The 15602-nt window shown below is 33.2% G+C and overlaps 2 protein-coding genes across 2 annotated transcripts in view; one reads left to right on the forward strand and one right to left on the reverse strand.

The window, feature by feature from the left end:
• Positions 1-189: 189 nt before the first annotated feature.
• Positions 190-15602, forward strand: part of LOC108372308 (MOXD1 homolog 1) — a gene marked incomplete at its 5' end in the record, with an annotated part of 33180 nt that continues 17767 nt past the window's right edge. The window contains 3 exons of the mRNA XM_017627978.1: positions 190-396; positions 3151-3318; positions 10928-11040. Coding sequence (XP_017483467.1) covers positions 190-396; positions 3151-3318; positions 10928-11040 — 488 coding nt within the window. The remainder of the gene's footprint in view (positions 397-3150; positions 3319-10927; positions 11041-15602) is intronic.
• Positions 453-1616, reverse strand: plu (plutonium). Its single transcript, XM_017627979.1, has 5 exons — positions 1558-1616; positions 1381-1485; positions 1190-1288; positions 921-1121; positions 453-865 (listed from the first exon to the last, which is right to left on the reverse strand). The coding sequence occupies exons 1-5, from the start codon at positions 1562-1564 to the stop codon at positions 759-761; spliced, it is 519 nt and encodes a 172-aa protein (XP_017483468.1). The 5' UTR covers positions 1565-1616; the 3' UTR covers positions 453-758.

Genomic DNA, 15602 nt, shown 5'->3' on the forward strand with positions numbered 1-15602 from the left:
TGTCACTGGAATTTTATAAAATGGTCTATTTTTAAATTAAATTCTAAAATAATTTTTGAACCGTTTTCGATTTTGAAATTTACATAACCCCAACATTTGCGCCAATATCTCCAAAAAGGCCCGGAAACATGTGTTTTCCTTTATCTCGAAAGATTTTTTTGGGGATGTAAATGAATGCCCCCAAATTAGTCTTCGTCTCATTGTCCAATATTAACATTAATAAATTTTTATCTTTTTCAGGACTGTCATGGCTCAGCAAAACACCCAAATTCCGCGCCCATTCAAGATGATACCCAAAATTATAATGTGATCGATGGTGGACAAAATGGAACACACACTTGGGTGGAATTTTCACGTAAACTCGAAACATGCGATCCATACGATTTGCCTCTTGGGGTGAGTAGTTCTCAAATAGCTCAAAAATATTAGCATGCCGTATCTACAAGCAGTAATAAACTAGAAATATTAAACTGCTGTATTATATTTTTAAAAGTCAAAGATTAATATATGCACATACATATATGATATCATTCTGAAATACAAATTTTACTTTATCCTAATTGATTGCTATGCAACCCGATACAATTTTTGATCCAGTAGATTACAAAAAAACAAAAACCTTAAGTTTTACAACAAATTTTAGAACAAAACATAAAACGAACATTTAATTTCACACAAGGTTCAAATTTAAAACATCAACATTAAAAACTATGAAAAAGATTGTAGATTCCGTATTGGCGTTATTTTGGTGCAGCCCATTATCGCATTCTGTAAGCAGCTCCATTCGCTGGAGTTGGACGCCTTGTCTCAGTTCCCGATTTATTATAGATTTCTACCCATTCGCTTATTTGGGCTGGTGAAAGGCCTATGAAATGTTGGATTATCGCACTGAAAATGTCAAGAAATGATAACCTACTCACCGTGTGCCGTTTTTACCTCCTCTTCAGTGGTCGTAAAACGTTTGTAAAAGTCTATAAGCGTTTTGTTTTGACGCAGACATGCCACGCATAAAGCCGGAAGTATGGAGGACTTATTAAAATCTGAATAGGAGCGAAATCTCAACAGAAGACGCACAACCTCTAAACTGCCCGCATAAGTTGCCATCGTCAAAGCATTCTGACCTGCAAAACGCCCCCAAGCAAGCGCTTCTAAAATTTTTCAAATGTCTAAGTTTAAACAAGCAACTCACCTAAATAGTTAATAGCTTTCAGGTTTGCTCCATAGCGTATCAGCACCTCTGCGTGCTCGGGTTTGCCCATAAAGCAGGCTTTTAGAAGTGGCGTATTACCATAGTCATCAGTTTCCTCCAGCTCTAACTCTTCGCGATTACTTTTACGCTGTGCTAGCAAAGCGTACAACGAATNAGAAGTGGCGTATTACCATAGTCATCAGTTTCCTCCAGCTCTAACTCTTCGCGATTACTTTTACGCTGTGCTAGCAAAGCGTACAACGAATTCGCGTTGCTTTCCCTAATACACTGGCTGACTGAAATTGAAAAAGAGTGGACAAATAAGTTGTGCACAAGAACTGTGTTGCAAAAAATATATGGCAGCATACCGCTCATTTTGAGGTGAAGACTAAAACTAAACTAAAATACCGTTCTTCCAAAGGCGTGCAAAGTAGTTCAACTAAACACACAGGGTTGCAATTAAAAATATGTATCATTTATTCTATTACATAATTTAACAATTTGCAATTTAATATATTTGTTAGCATCTACTGTATGTGTACACAGTATCGGTCATATTAATAGCACCCCTACTTTAAAGTGATATTGTTGGTTTCTATAAAGTACAGTTCCCTAATAAAACCCATATAAACCAAGTTTAAAACTTTAAAGAAAACAACAAAAATGTGCATCAAATTTTCACCCAAATNATTTAATATATTTGTTAGCATCTACTGTATGTGTACACAGTATCGGTCATATCAATAGCACCCCTACTTTAAAGTGATATTGTTGGTTTCTATAAAGTACAGTTCCCTAATAAAACCCATATAAACCAAGTTTAAAACTTTAAAGAAAACAACAAAAATGTGCAACAAATTTTCACCCAAATTTCAAACTTTTTTCTCAGAAGTGTTAGAATTTATTTAAGTATACAGCTTTATGGCCCATTCAATTTTATTGCAATAATGTACAAGTTTCAAGGCGGCCGCTGTGGTGTAGTGGTAATCAGTGCGCGCTTTTATTCCGCGGAGCCTGGGTTCAAGCCCTGGTCAAAGCAACATCGAAAAAAAAATATGTAGAAAAAAGGTTTTTTCTTAACAGCGTTCGCCCCTCGGCAGGCAATGGCAAACCTCCGAGTGTACATATGTATTTCTGACATGAAAAACAGCGTCTCATAAAAATACAATTGCCGTTCGGAATAGGCGTAAAACTGTAGGTCACTTCCCTTTGTGTGACAACATCAAGGCGCACGCCACAAATCGGAGGAGAAGCTCGGCCAAACACTAACATATGTGCAAATTTTAGGTGGCAAAAAATTATGTTAATNTCAAGGCGCACGCCACAAATCGGAGGAGAAGCTAGGCCAAACACTAACATATGTGCAAATTTTAGGTGGCAAAAAATTATGTTGATTTTTTTTTTAATTTTTGTTTTGTCACATTTTCTTCCATATAACGAGTAAAGACAATTTATTTTTATGTGGAACAACCCGCAACACAGCCGGCGAAAAAAATTTAAAACATAAGCCGCAATTTTGGGACACTTGAAACTTACACATTATTAGACCGAAATTGAATGGAATACTATAAACCTGTATTCCCAAAAAATTCTAGCACTTCGCAAAAAAAGGTTGAAACGTTGTTGAGTATTTGTTGATTTTTTTTATAGTTTTCTACAAAATTTTCAACTTGGGTTCTTTCGGTTTTTTTAGAGAGTGAACTGTATTTTAATTGAAATGGGGGAGCTATAAGACCGAAAGCGTACAAAAATTCCTGTACCAGGGTGACCGAGCTTTGTTCGGAGTGCTTTACCCAAACAACAAAATTATGCTGTGTATTTTTCCTTTTACGAATTCGCCATTTTAACTATTTAAGTTCTAAATACATATATTTACCAGTCATTTGCGTATATGAGTTTTCTTCCTTATTCATCTTACTGACCGCGAATACACTAATATATTTAATTTTTTCTTTCAACAGGTTGACACCATCAAAGTGCTGTGGGCATTTGGCGAAACGGACCCGATATATGGTGACCTGAAGGGACATGGCAAAAATCGCGGCTTCAAATCCCTTAACTTATTTGGTCCTATGTTTCGGAAAGAGAGCAACATTGACACCCACAAATGGGATGTTACAGTGCAAAATGTATGTACTCTTACCTGCTTGGGTCTTTATTGAAATATCTGCATGCATAAATATACATATGCATACAAACTTATACATGCGTATGGATTTGTATAAATGGCCGTATTTCGAAGTAGATAGGGTACTTGAACACATACTATAAAAAAATTTCGGGAATGTAAATTTTTCGGCAGCATATTCCACGGTTAGTTGGTTACCCCGCATAACTGGTTAAAAATATGTGCTATCGAAAAGAGATATACATACCTTCAAATTTCCTTCCTTAATTGATTCCACGCCTAATTGAAATAAATATTCTGCAATTTTTGAAATGCAGCAAGTGGGGAATACTATAGTTTCATTGTCACTTTTTTGTCGCCAATTTATCAGATTGTGACATTTCTTGCTACCATACCCAATAGCTAAAATCTTTCAAATTTTATTATTAACCTTTTATGTATCTACAAACATTTTGGCCCTAAAGCCATTTTCTCAAATAGCTTCAAAAATTTATCAGCACTTTAACACATTTGTTAAGGAAAAAATTTGTGTTTAAAGGCAGATAAGGTTAAAAAACGATTGAGAGAAATAGAGATTGCGCCCATCGCTCGCATCTGTTCTTTGTGAATTTGACAGAATCAGCTGTGTGCAATTGTTGATTGAAGAAATCCAAAAAGCGATTTAACTGGGAACGGTTTAGTTATTTGATTTCGGGCTATTGTATCATAATTATTGTGAAACCTAATTTTGTAATTTTCGGTCACAAATTTATTAATAAATTCGGTCTGAAATATGCACTTTTTCTGAATTTCGGAGTCAGTTCTAAACAAATATACTGTGGATGGCGTAGCCGGAGTTATATGCACAAGAAATGTTGAATATCTTTGACAATACTGTTTATCGAGTTTTCATTTCCGGTGTAAAAATGCTAATTTTAGACCATTTTCCAATGGTTCCCCAGAGGTATGTGGAATGTTTCGACGGATCAGGTGTGACTTTTTAAAAAGTGTGAACTGTGCTCTTTCTAGTGGGTTAGACATCAAGACCTACGCCCAATCTCCCTCAGCCCCCTAACCCAAAAACTGTGGGCAAATAACTAAATGTTTCCAAGCTATTCGTGCGTTAATATTTCTGCGTAGTTTTACACAATTATTGAAACATTACCAAGCAAAATGAAGTCTGCAGAGACAAATTGTAAAAGTGAAAACAAAAGGCAAGCGTGCGATGTAAGTAGATATTTTTTTTTGTATGTACATATATACCTATGTATGTATCTACATTAGAGTGGCCTTAATGAACCGATTTTTGAAAAACAAAGGTTTTCGCACGGAAAATTATGAGGTTGGGTATAAAAATAAATATGAAATTATTTTCGAAGCTTTCAGATAACTCTTAGGAGTTCCGGGTTGGACCGAAAAGTGACGAAATTGAAGCCAGTTTTTATGAATTTTCATATTTTATAATTTTAAGATGGCGAAGTTTTATTGTGTGCCTTTTTATCGAACATTTCATCGAATAACTTTTCAATTAAGTTTCAAATCGGTTAAAATAACGCAGCATCATAAAATTGCAAAGGCCTTAGAAGTACGGAAAAACACACATCACTAATTTCAACCAAGCGGGAGTCCTATAATCCGATGTTAATGAAAAGGCAAAAGTGCAACAAAGAGCGTGAACCGCATTTTTTTTACAAAAATTAAAGTGAACTAAGACAGAAATTTACAAAACAAAGTGAGTTTTAATCGGTAAAATGGCTTCAACATCGGCAAGCTCATCCAGGAAACAATTCCGATCCGATGACTATACAATTTTTTTAGTTGGAAAATGTGAAGGTGAACCCAAAGACGCAAAGTTGCCGAGCATGTTCACAAGTTCTGCAATTATTTTTTTACAAAACGCGAGTGGAATAAATTATAATTATAAAATACCATTGATTTTTATCAAAAAGCAAACATTAATACGATGACCGCAACAACTGTGTGAAACAATTTTAATGCCACCACCTGCTAGGATTTTTCTATATCGAAAAAAGTTATACCCCTATTTTTTATTTCGAAATCAAAAAATATTTAGAGACTGCTCAAAGACCTCCAAGTATGCCATGTATTTTATATGGGGAAAAAAACAATTTCATAGAAATGGTATAGAATTCTTGAAACTCAATATTTATCCATCGGAAAACTCTGTTTCTCTTTAGGAGATTCCAATATTTACCAGTTTTATAGGTCCTCCAAAGACCCTAGATATAAAATGCAATCGGGGACCAATGAAAAATCGTTAGTATTAAAAAATGGTTAAATAAACAATTGGATATTATTATTTGAAGTCTCCTGAGGAGAGTTCTTCGATCGAAAAATATTGATTTTCAAGTACTCTATACCGTTTCTACGAATACTTGTTTTTTTTCCAGTATAAAATACCTGCAAAAAATTTAGTGCTTTGAGCACTCTCAAAATATTTTTTGATTTCAAAATTAAAAATAGTTGTATATATTTTTTTTTTGTAATTTAACAATCCTAGGGGGTGGCGGCTTTGTAATTCTGACTTTATTTTATTTTGGGCCACCCTAACGTACATACATATCGTCGTTTAAAGTACAAAACCGCATATCGCCATTCTGCAAAACCGCGTAACTGACATTGGCTGCCAAAAATTGGATTTGCTCACACAAGCTCTTGGCCCAATCCTTATCCATTCGTCTTGAAATATACTAGCCAGAAATGCGAATGCTTTATAAAAAAGTGAACCATTTTGAAATATTAGTGTTTTTACGCTCTAGAAAATAATTTCTACAACTTCACATACGCGGTTTTGCATTTTGCTGATACGCGGTTTTGCATTTTGTTGATACGCGGTTTTGCACTTTAAACGACGATATACATATATAACGCCTCAAGAGCAAACGACCTTATAAACATTTTGGCGAACGCCGAAAATTACCTTCAATATCCAATATGCATGTCGAACTGAGAACGAGTGTTGCCAGAACTTTTTGGACGAACCGGCTAAATTGGCAAATAAAACCGGCTAAAAACGGCTAAAATGTTTCAACTAAATTTCACATGTTTTGTTTAAATAAATCACGAGTAAAAACACTATTTCTTGGAGAGAAGTTACAAATTCGAGCTGGAAAAAATTTTGCCAGCAAGAATTTGCAACTAGGAAAAAGATATGATTGTGGCACATGGTTGGACTTTTTGTCGACGATAATTTGAATAAACAAGTTCGTTAAATTTAAAAATTTACAAACTGAAGCGATTTTAAAATGAAAAATGTAAGTTAATACTTGTTTTCTTAATTAATTTAGTTAATTCCAATGATTTGAAAGGTACTCGGGGGAAAAAAAAACTATTTATTACTATTACTATCTGATATTTTGAGTGATAATTCTCGCTGGATTTTCGACGAACAAACCTATTATCTTCCCTACAAGTCCTTTTCAGACTGACCGATTCTAAATACAGTCAAATAGAAACCACTACACATAAAAAACGCTGTAAAAATTTCCCTTCAATTTTAAGGCAGTAAAACAACGACCTTAAGTTAACATCAACCGAGGCCATATGTTGACAAGGGATGCAAAATCACAGTTACACCAAAGAACTGATCAGATTTTTCAGAAATCCCTTCAATTCTGATGTAAAATATGATGCGTAAAGACTGCAGATCTCCAATTTAGATGACCGGCAGATGTCTCGTAGGATTCCCAGAGAGTTTTGCTTTACATAGATATTTGTGCTCTTTTATTTTTATTTTGACTCACTTCAGTGATTCAAGTTGGCATTGGGTTTTTGGAATTTGAATAAGATCTCAGCAAAAACGTTTGTTTAAAAAAATACATACGTGTACATAGTGCTTGAAAATATCAATTTTTCCATTACCTTAAACCTTTGGGAGTGGGCAAAAATTATGTTTTTTAATTTAGGCAGAATTGAATATGCGCTATCTGGGAAGACAATATCTACATGTAATATTTATTCTGTTTGTTGGCACTATATCCAAACACAAACGCATCTTAAGAGTCTTAACAGTGAAACAATTTCTTATTTTCTAAGTTTGCGAATAAAACTTCACACTTAAAATTAAGACATTTATAGGAAACATTTTAGGAAGAAAATCCCTTTTTTCGTTTAAAATAAAAATAAGCGAAATCGGCCCAATTTCATACAATCCTGCCTGACATAAAAATTTTCTCCACGATAAGGCTAGTAGCCATTTCTAACAGATTTTGGGTCGCTTAGTCAAAAATGGAAACATATATACATATTTGAAATTTAAGAAAACAAGGCAAATAGCAAAATCGGCTAAAAACGGCAAATTTTTCTCTGCAAAACGGCTAACCAATCGGCTGCCGGCTAAATCAAAATTTCTCCGGCTGTTTGCTATCGCAACAGGCTAAATCTAGCCGGAAAACGGCTAAAATGGCAACACTGCTCATAACCAACTCTGGTTTTCCAACGTTCAGAGTAAATTTGAAATACACTCGAAATGGGTTCGAAAAAGAATTAAACCATAGCAAAAAGAGAGAAAGTGAAATCCAGCTCATTCTCAAAGGAAAATATAAGACAATCGCTCACTCACAATAAAATTTCAATTCGATAATGGGCTGGATTGGATAACGAAGGTGCCGTTTTGCTGGAGATTGGTTTTCCAATCATTTTCGAATTGCTAACCAATCCCAATGTTTATTGGGGAAAACTTTTGATTTTGATTTTTTAATAGGAAATATGTTGAAATTGAAATCATTATTTTACATTTTTAGCTTTTACGACCATGAAACCCAATTTTTTTTCCTGAACTGGTTTTCAATGAAAACTGAATACATTTACCTTTTTAAAGTGCTCAAAAAGTCTGACATGATTGAAAAACCATGGTACACGATAATATTAAAGCTGAGAAAAATATGAAATCATCATTTATATCAATATATCATTTAATATCTAATAAAAATAATATTTAATCTCATTTTAAATAAAGCATAATGTAGAATTTTTCTAATATATAGATACCTAAAAAAAAAAAATGATAAATAAAAGAAATTGGTGTGATTTCGACATTTTTGGTCGAAAAAGCTCAACCCGGAACCTGAAGGCTTTTAAACTAATTACGTATTTATTTACATCCCCAACCTCACGTTATTCTTTTGGATTCATGCATTTCAAATTTTTCATACAACAAAATGGCCAGTCTAATGTACATATGTATAAAAAAAATGTATTTGGTTTGAAAGCAAACTCGAAAGAAATGAACAAAGTTATTCAGATTTCAATTATTTATTTATTTTTTATTTTTATTTTTGAGTAAACATTAATTACTCAGGAACTGATTAATCAAATTATTTGAATAAGCAGGTCCAAAGAAAATAAGCAAGAAAAAAATCCATTTTAAGCGCATATGTAAACACTAAAACATTGGTAAATATACTTTCAAATACATATGGTCGCAAAACAAAAAAATTTACTTACAGTTTAATGTTCTTTATTCAGTTTACTTCAAGGATTAAAAAATTACAATGGACAATCAAGTGTTTCTTGATATTCTCAGCTAATGGAGATCTGTAGCTCGTTTCGGCAATTCTTCTATACAGATTATTTGTCTACTGATAGAGAATATACGTCCAGTGTTGCCAACTTTTGATTTTCAAAAAGCACCAAAAAAGCGTTTTACCACACTAAAAGCACCAAATGGTTTTGCATCAATTGATGCTTTTTTTCATTTTTTAACAGTTTGTATGTATTTAACAAAAACAAAAATTAACAATATTCACAAGAATGCATATATAAATCAATAAACAAAACTTTTTCGTTCATAACGATTGAAAAGCTACATGCTATAATGACTCATGCTTACGACGTAATGCCGAAGTACTGCACATTAAACCTGATATATCTCAAGAAAGAAAAATCGAATCCCAACAAACTCAAACNACAGTTTGTATGTATTTAACAAAAACAAAAATTAACAATATTCACAAGAATGCATATATAAATCAATAAACAAAACTTTTTCGTTCATAACGATTGAAAAGCTACATGCTATAATGACTCATGCTTACGACGTAATACCGCAGTACTGCACATTAAAACTGATATATCTCAAGAAAGAAAAATCGAATCCCAACAAACGAAAATCATGCCCCAAGTAGAAATTAGCAAACAAATTTTTTGTTTTCATTATATAACCTCAAATATCGCCAAAAACCGTGATTTTGGCACTTTGAGGTTAGGATATCACAAAATTCTAGTGCTAGAGCAATTGTGCGCCAGATTTGGATTCAGCACCAAGAAACGATGTGTTTTACTCAGGTGGTACAAAAATAAAAATTTTTACAAATAATTATAAAAGAAAAAAAATTGCAAGTTCAGCTTTTTATCAATCATGGTTGTATTTAAGTGCATTTAAATTTGTAGATTTTTGTAAATTCAGTGCTACCACAGCTTTAGATATTTAAAAATTATTTCAGGTTTTAACTATATCGGAGTAATTTTAGTTCAGAAAAAAAAACATTAAAAAAGGCACTAGGCACTAAATAATTTGTTTTAACGTTTTAATTTTCAAAAAGCACTAAATCTAGTGCTTAAAGCACCAAGTTGGCAACTATGTATACGTCATTCTCTACTTCTCATTAGCAGTAGAGAACAGGGCGGCGAATTCATATCTCAATTCGCCTTGGCAGAGAATTTTTACAGAAACGAGCTACTGCTCGTTTTATTTTTATTTTTTTAAATATTCTTTATTCTTCATTTGGAATAAATTCGTTTTAATCTTTTCAATAACACCAATGCCTTCCCGTAGAGAGGAACCATTGATTTTAAATTTTGGTATCCAAGGTACCAGTTAAGGGTTAATAAAAACCAAATTTGTTTTCTTTAGTTCGACAAATAAAAAAAGCCCTTGGATTGGTCAAGAAAAATTTGTTTAAGCAGTATGAAGTTCTTAAGAAATTTGCTACGCTTTCTACTATGGTTTGCTAAAGTTTGTGAAGAGCACAAGGTACTCTTGTTTTCAACAGTAATTTATGCCCGTTCCAATATTTCGTAAGGAAAAACTGAGACACCAGGCTGTAAAATATCAGTGGTCAAAACTCCTTGTACCATAGCAACTTATTTCTTGATCGTTTACTTAAGAGGTCCGTACTTAGCTTTATACATTGAAATAAGCAAAATAAGCATGGTCGTTAAAATTAAGCAAAATAAGCAATTTCAAGCAAAAGCTCAAACTTTTCGGTGGTTTTTGTACAGATTTTAGTTGGAATTTTTTACGTATCACGTCAGTTCTGTTTAGAACAAATCCCCGGCTTTGCGAATTCCTGATAAGTCGTTCTGAACTTTAAAGGAGCTTTGAGATGAGGGTGTTGCTTAGAGTGAAATTGTAGTTGAAGTCGATGTTCGAAGACATTTCAACGCACCCTAAAAGACGACATGAATGTACGAGTATGTATTGTATGTATGTATGTATCTTAATGTTTACATTTGATATCCTGAAAAAACGTTGAGTTGAGTTTAACTGTTGTACATTTCTGATTTAAGTATGTAGTATTTGAAGTAGAGTGCTCGAAATAAAACACATTCTTTAATTTCTTCATCCTTTATTTGTCGCATTAATACAATATATTTAAATATTTTAATAGGTTACCATTGAGTCCAACATGGATACCTTGTACTGGTGTAAGATAATACGTGCGCCAACATTGAGTGAAAAGCATCACATAATTGGTTACGAGGCGCTTTTGTCACGAGAGAGGTGAGTTTGCGTATATGGATATACAGTAGAATCACGAAAAAGTTAACCGAAATGACCCAAAGGTGATTAACTTTTTCGAATTATTAACTTTTCTGGGTGCTTTTCAAAATTAAAAAAAAAAAATTAGAATAAAAATAGTTTTTAGGTATTTAAGAACACGCTAAATTTATTTCAATGACTTAGTTTTCATCATTATTAAAAAGAATCTTGGATTTAATTTTTACCAGCATATAGAGAGTTTTCTTGTTTGCTTCTTCATATATACATGATCGCCACTGCATTCAAAATTTCATCAGGTTTTTATACCCGAGCGCACTTGTGCACAGGGTATTATAACTTTGTTCGCATAACGGTTGTTTGTAACAGCTTAAAGGAATCGAGATAGATATAGACAAATGAATACATAAATGAACAGAATGAAAAGAGGAGTCGATTAAGCCATGTCTGTCTGTCCGTCCGTCCGTCTGGCAGTGTACACGATAACTCGAGGTTGCCCTTTATCCAAGGTAGGTCGCTATTGAAAATGGGCGAAATCGGACTGTAACCACGCCCCTTCTCTTATAACGGTATTTTCGAAAAATGCAAAAACTGTGATATTTCTGTAAATATTGGATCCAAATTGTTGAAAATTAGTATATTAAGTAGAATTTCAGTACAAAATAATATTATTATGAAGTTTTTTGGAGTTGAGCTGAGATGAGATGAGTTGAGGTGAAGTGTAAATAGGGGTTGAGTTGAAACCAAATGACGTGAGTTGGGGTGAGGTGAACTGAGGGGAGTTGATGTGAGGTTAGTTTAGGTGAGATAAGGCGAGTTGAGGGGATTTGAAGTAAGTTTTAGTGAATTGAGTTGAACAACAAAACATAACATAGCAAAAGCAAACATGATATGTATAACAAAACATAGCACAACATAACATAATATTTTATAACATAAAATAACATAATACAATATAGCATAACAACAATATACTTAACATAACATAACATATCATAACAACATAACATAACGCAGCACACTAAAACATAACAATATAATATATCTCATTCGTCAGTTTTATCTCCCCAGTAGATAATTTCAGGAGTTAAAAGCCCTTCCTGAGAGTCAAGAGGCCGTCCACTCTACATTCCTTTCTCCTTTCTTTTTTGTATGGAGTGGCACAAATTGAAGGCCTTCCAAAAGGCTTCTATAGGGCATACTTCAGAAGGCCTTTTGGAGGAGTTCTTTTAAAGTTGCTTCTTTTCTGTTAAGGTTTATATCAAATATGTGTTATTGCAACTTAATATATTTACTGAAACTCATTTGTGATGCATTCGCGTAAATTGTAAATGGATAAGCCCTTCTACAAGGCATGCAAGGAAGCGCTTTATTCAGATCTTCTTGGGTAGGCCTCTTAGAATGGTTTTACTTAAGAAGGCCTACCTAAATTATCTTCGGGGTCTTTCTTTGTCTATATTTATTTATATAACTTTCTCTATCTCTATCTTTGTCTCTATAGGTTTTATATTATTTTATTTTTGTGTTTATTTTTATTTTTATATTTATCTTTTAATTTTCACCTTTTCCTTTACTTCCTTTTATTTTACCTTTATCCTGATCTCTATCTTCATAATTTTCTTGATCCCCATGTTCACACCCTTTGGCATTATATGAAATATTTAAATTTACCGTCCGTCTTAATTTTTAGGTTTCTTTGCTTTTATTTAAATCTTCTCCTTTATCCCTTTCTTCATCTACATATTCCACCTTGCCTTCATCCCTGTATTAAAATTTACCTAAATATTATGCTTAAACAGCTAAGCACGTTTTTTAATTCAGTATCGATATTAAAGCATACATTTAGAAAGCATTGCTTGCCTTGCCCCGTCCAATGCATTTCTTGGATAGCGGTTATGTCAGCTTTTGTTCTTACGAGNCCTTCCTGAGAGTCAAGAGGCCGTCCACTCTACATTCCTTTCTCCTTTCTTTTTTGTATGGAGTGGCACAAATTGAAGGCCTTCCAAAAGGCTTCTATAGGGCATACTTCAGAAGGCCTTTTGGAGGAGTTCTTTTAAAGTTGCTTCTTTTCTGTTAAGGTTTATATCAAATATGTGTTATTGCAACTTAAAATATTTACTGAAACTCATTTGTGATGCATTCGCGTAAATTGTAAATGGATAAGCCCTTCTACAAGGCATGCAAGGAAGCGCTTTATTCAGATCTTCTTGGGTAGGCCTCTTAGAATGGTTTTACTTAAGAAGGCCTACCTAAATTATCACCTGGGTCTTTCTTTGTCTATATTTATCTATATAACTTTCTCTATCTCTATCTTTGTCTCTATAGGTTTTATATTATTTTATTTTTGTGTTTATTTTTATTTTTATATTTATCTTTTAATTTTCACCTTTTCCTTTACTTCCTTTTCCTTTATCCTGATCTCTATCTTCATTCTTTTCTTGATCCCCATGTTCACACCCTTTGGCATTATATGAAATATTTAAATTTACCGTCCGTCTTAGTTTTTAGGTTTCTTTGCTTTTATTTAAATCTTCTACTTTATCCCTTTCTTCATCTACATATTCCACCTTGCCTTCATCCCTGTATTAACATTAACCTAAATATTATGCTTATACAGTTAAGCACGTTTTTTAATTCAGTATCGATATTAAAGCATACATTTAGAAAGCATTGCTTGCCTTGCCCCGTCCAATGCATTTCTTGGATAGCGGTTATGTCAGCTTTTGTTCTTACGAGGGCAACCCGCTTACAGCCGCTCCTACTGGTAAACAGACGCTGCAGACTTCAGTGAGCCCTTAAACCGAATAAGTCGAAGTGGCCCCACCGAAGCTCCCTCTCTTTCTGCCACATTGACTACATCTGTAAAAAAAATTAGTAAAAAAATAGAGAATACATAGTATAATTTACACCATACGAGCAATTAATATATATAACGTAATAATAAAACCCCATTTTGAGTACTGTGCCTCAATTATGTATACATGTGGTAACGCGATGCAAATAGACAGGCTCGAAAAGCTCCAAAATTAAGGTATGAGATGTATACTAAAATGTAATCGATACACTCCATACACCAATGACTTAAAATGTGTACACTACTACTAATTTTTAAAATCAAGAACTACAGAGGTCCACAATATTTGACTGAAGATGTCACGTATGTCAGGGATATGCAACCATTTCGACGACTGCGTAATGCAGACGATTTTAGACTGGATTTGCAAAGAACAGCGGCTGCACAGGATTCTATAACTTAAAAAGGACTCCAGCTTTATAATAGACTTCCGCATGACGAAAGAAATATCAAGTTGTTTAAACAAAAATGTATTGTTTGTATTAAATCTTTAATTAAGATAAATTGCGAATATAACCAAAATATTGTTAACAGATGGGGTATTGTTGTATTTGTTGTAAACTTTAAAGGCCTAAAAATATATTAAAGGGGTTCGTAAAGTATCATCAAAGTCATGTTATGAATTTTTGCAGTGTTAAATAATAGTTGATTGTCGTTTCAAGTTCTCTAAGCATTTATTAAGGCTTTTAAAGTTTACGCCATACAACAATACGACACTTACGACACCTTTGTGAATCCCTCAAGAGTATCTGAATGCTACTAATAAATCATACTAACTACTACTACTACTACTAAATCTCAATTTTTGCCCGAGTTATCGTGTACACGGACGGTCAGACAGACAGACATGGCTTAATCGACTTTCCTTTTCATTCTGATCATTTATGTATACATTTATCTATATCTATCTCGATTCGTTTTGGCTGTTACAAACAACCGTTATGTGAACAAAGTTATAATAGCCTTGTGCACAATTGCGCCTGGGTACAAATATAGCGTGTTATACATACACACGTATGTATATAGTTTTTCCTTTTCATAATAATTGTACGCAAATATATCAAACTTCAAAATAAAAAACATAAAATAAAAATAAACTTTTTAATATACCACGCTTTTATAAATGGTCAAACTACATAACATAGACCCAAAATTTCTACCGTGAAAGTACAAATTTGAGATCGACTTTAAGCGGTCGTTACATTTGTACATACATTTATATATTCAGTACACTTCATAACAATTCAGGTATATTACATGCTTTTCATTTTCAATCTCATAAACTGTTTATAATGACGTTTGCTAAAATTTCAAAATCAAAAGTGATCAAAACAAATTCTTTAGGACTGAGAAATATTATTTTCTAACTTTTAGTCCCTTTATAAAAGCGTGGTAAAAAGTTTTTAGTCTGGACACACAAAATTGCAAGTTGATAAAAGCGTTGTTAAAAATGGGTACGATACGATTACTAGAAGCAAAGATATTGAATTTTGAATAAGCCAAGTTTCGGTAAGTAATCAAATCACCCACACTCAAAACCTTCATATCTCTGAAAATAATTTTTTTAATGAATTCATGATACAAGTATAACCACTTTTAGTGCATACAACTTATGAAGAAAATGTGAAATAACACAAACGGCAATAACGCAAATTTGTGTTATTTCCCAATTGGATGTAAAATAACACAAATTTGCTTTATTTCATTTCTC

The sequence above is a fragment of the Rhagoletis zephyria genome, unplaced genomic scaffold (genome assembly GCF_001687245.7).
Source record: "Rhagoletis zephyria isolate East Lansing unplaced genomic scaffold, Rhagoletis_zephyria_1.1 Rzeph_scaffold_05616, whole genome shotgun sequence".
NCBI classification, from domain to species: domain Eukaryota; kingdom Metazoa; phylum Arthropoda; class Insecta; order Diptera; family Tephritidae; genus Rhagoletis; species Rhagoletis zephyria.

Bases quoted from the DNA above. Each gene is read 5' to 3' on its own strand.
- plu (XM_017627979.1), bottom strand. The intron at 1,289-1,380 runs GTAATACGCCAC...CTGATGACTATG, and splicing joins GGAGGAAACTGATGACTATG to GTAATACGCCACTTCTAAAA. The intron at 1,122-1,189 runs GTGAGTTGCTTG...GGCGTTTTGCAG, and splicing joins GAAAGCTATTAACTATTTAG to GTCAGAATGCTTTGACGATG.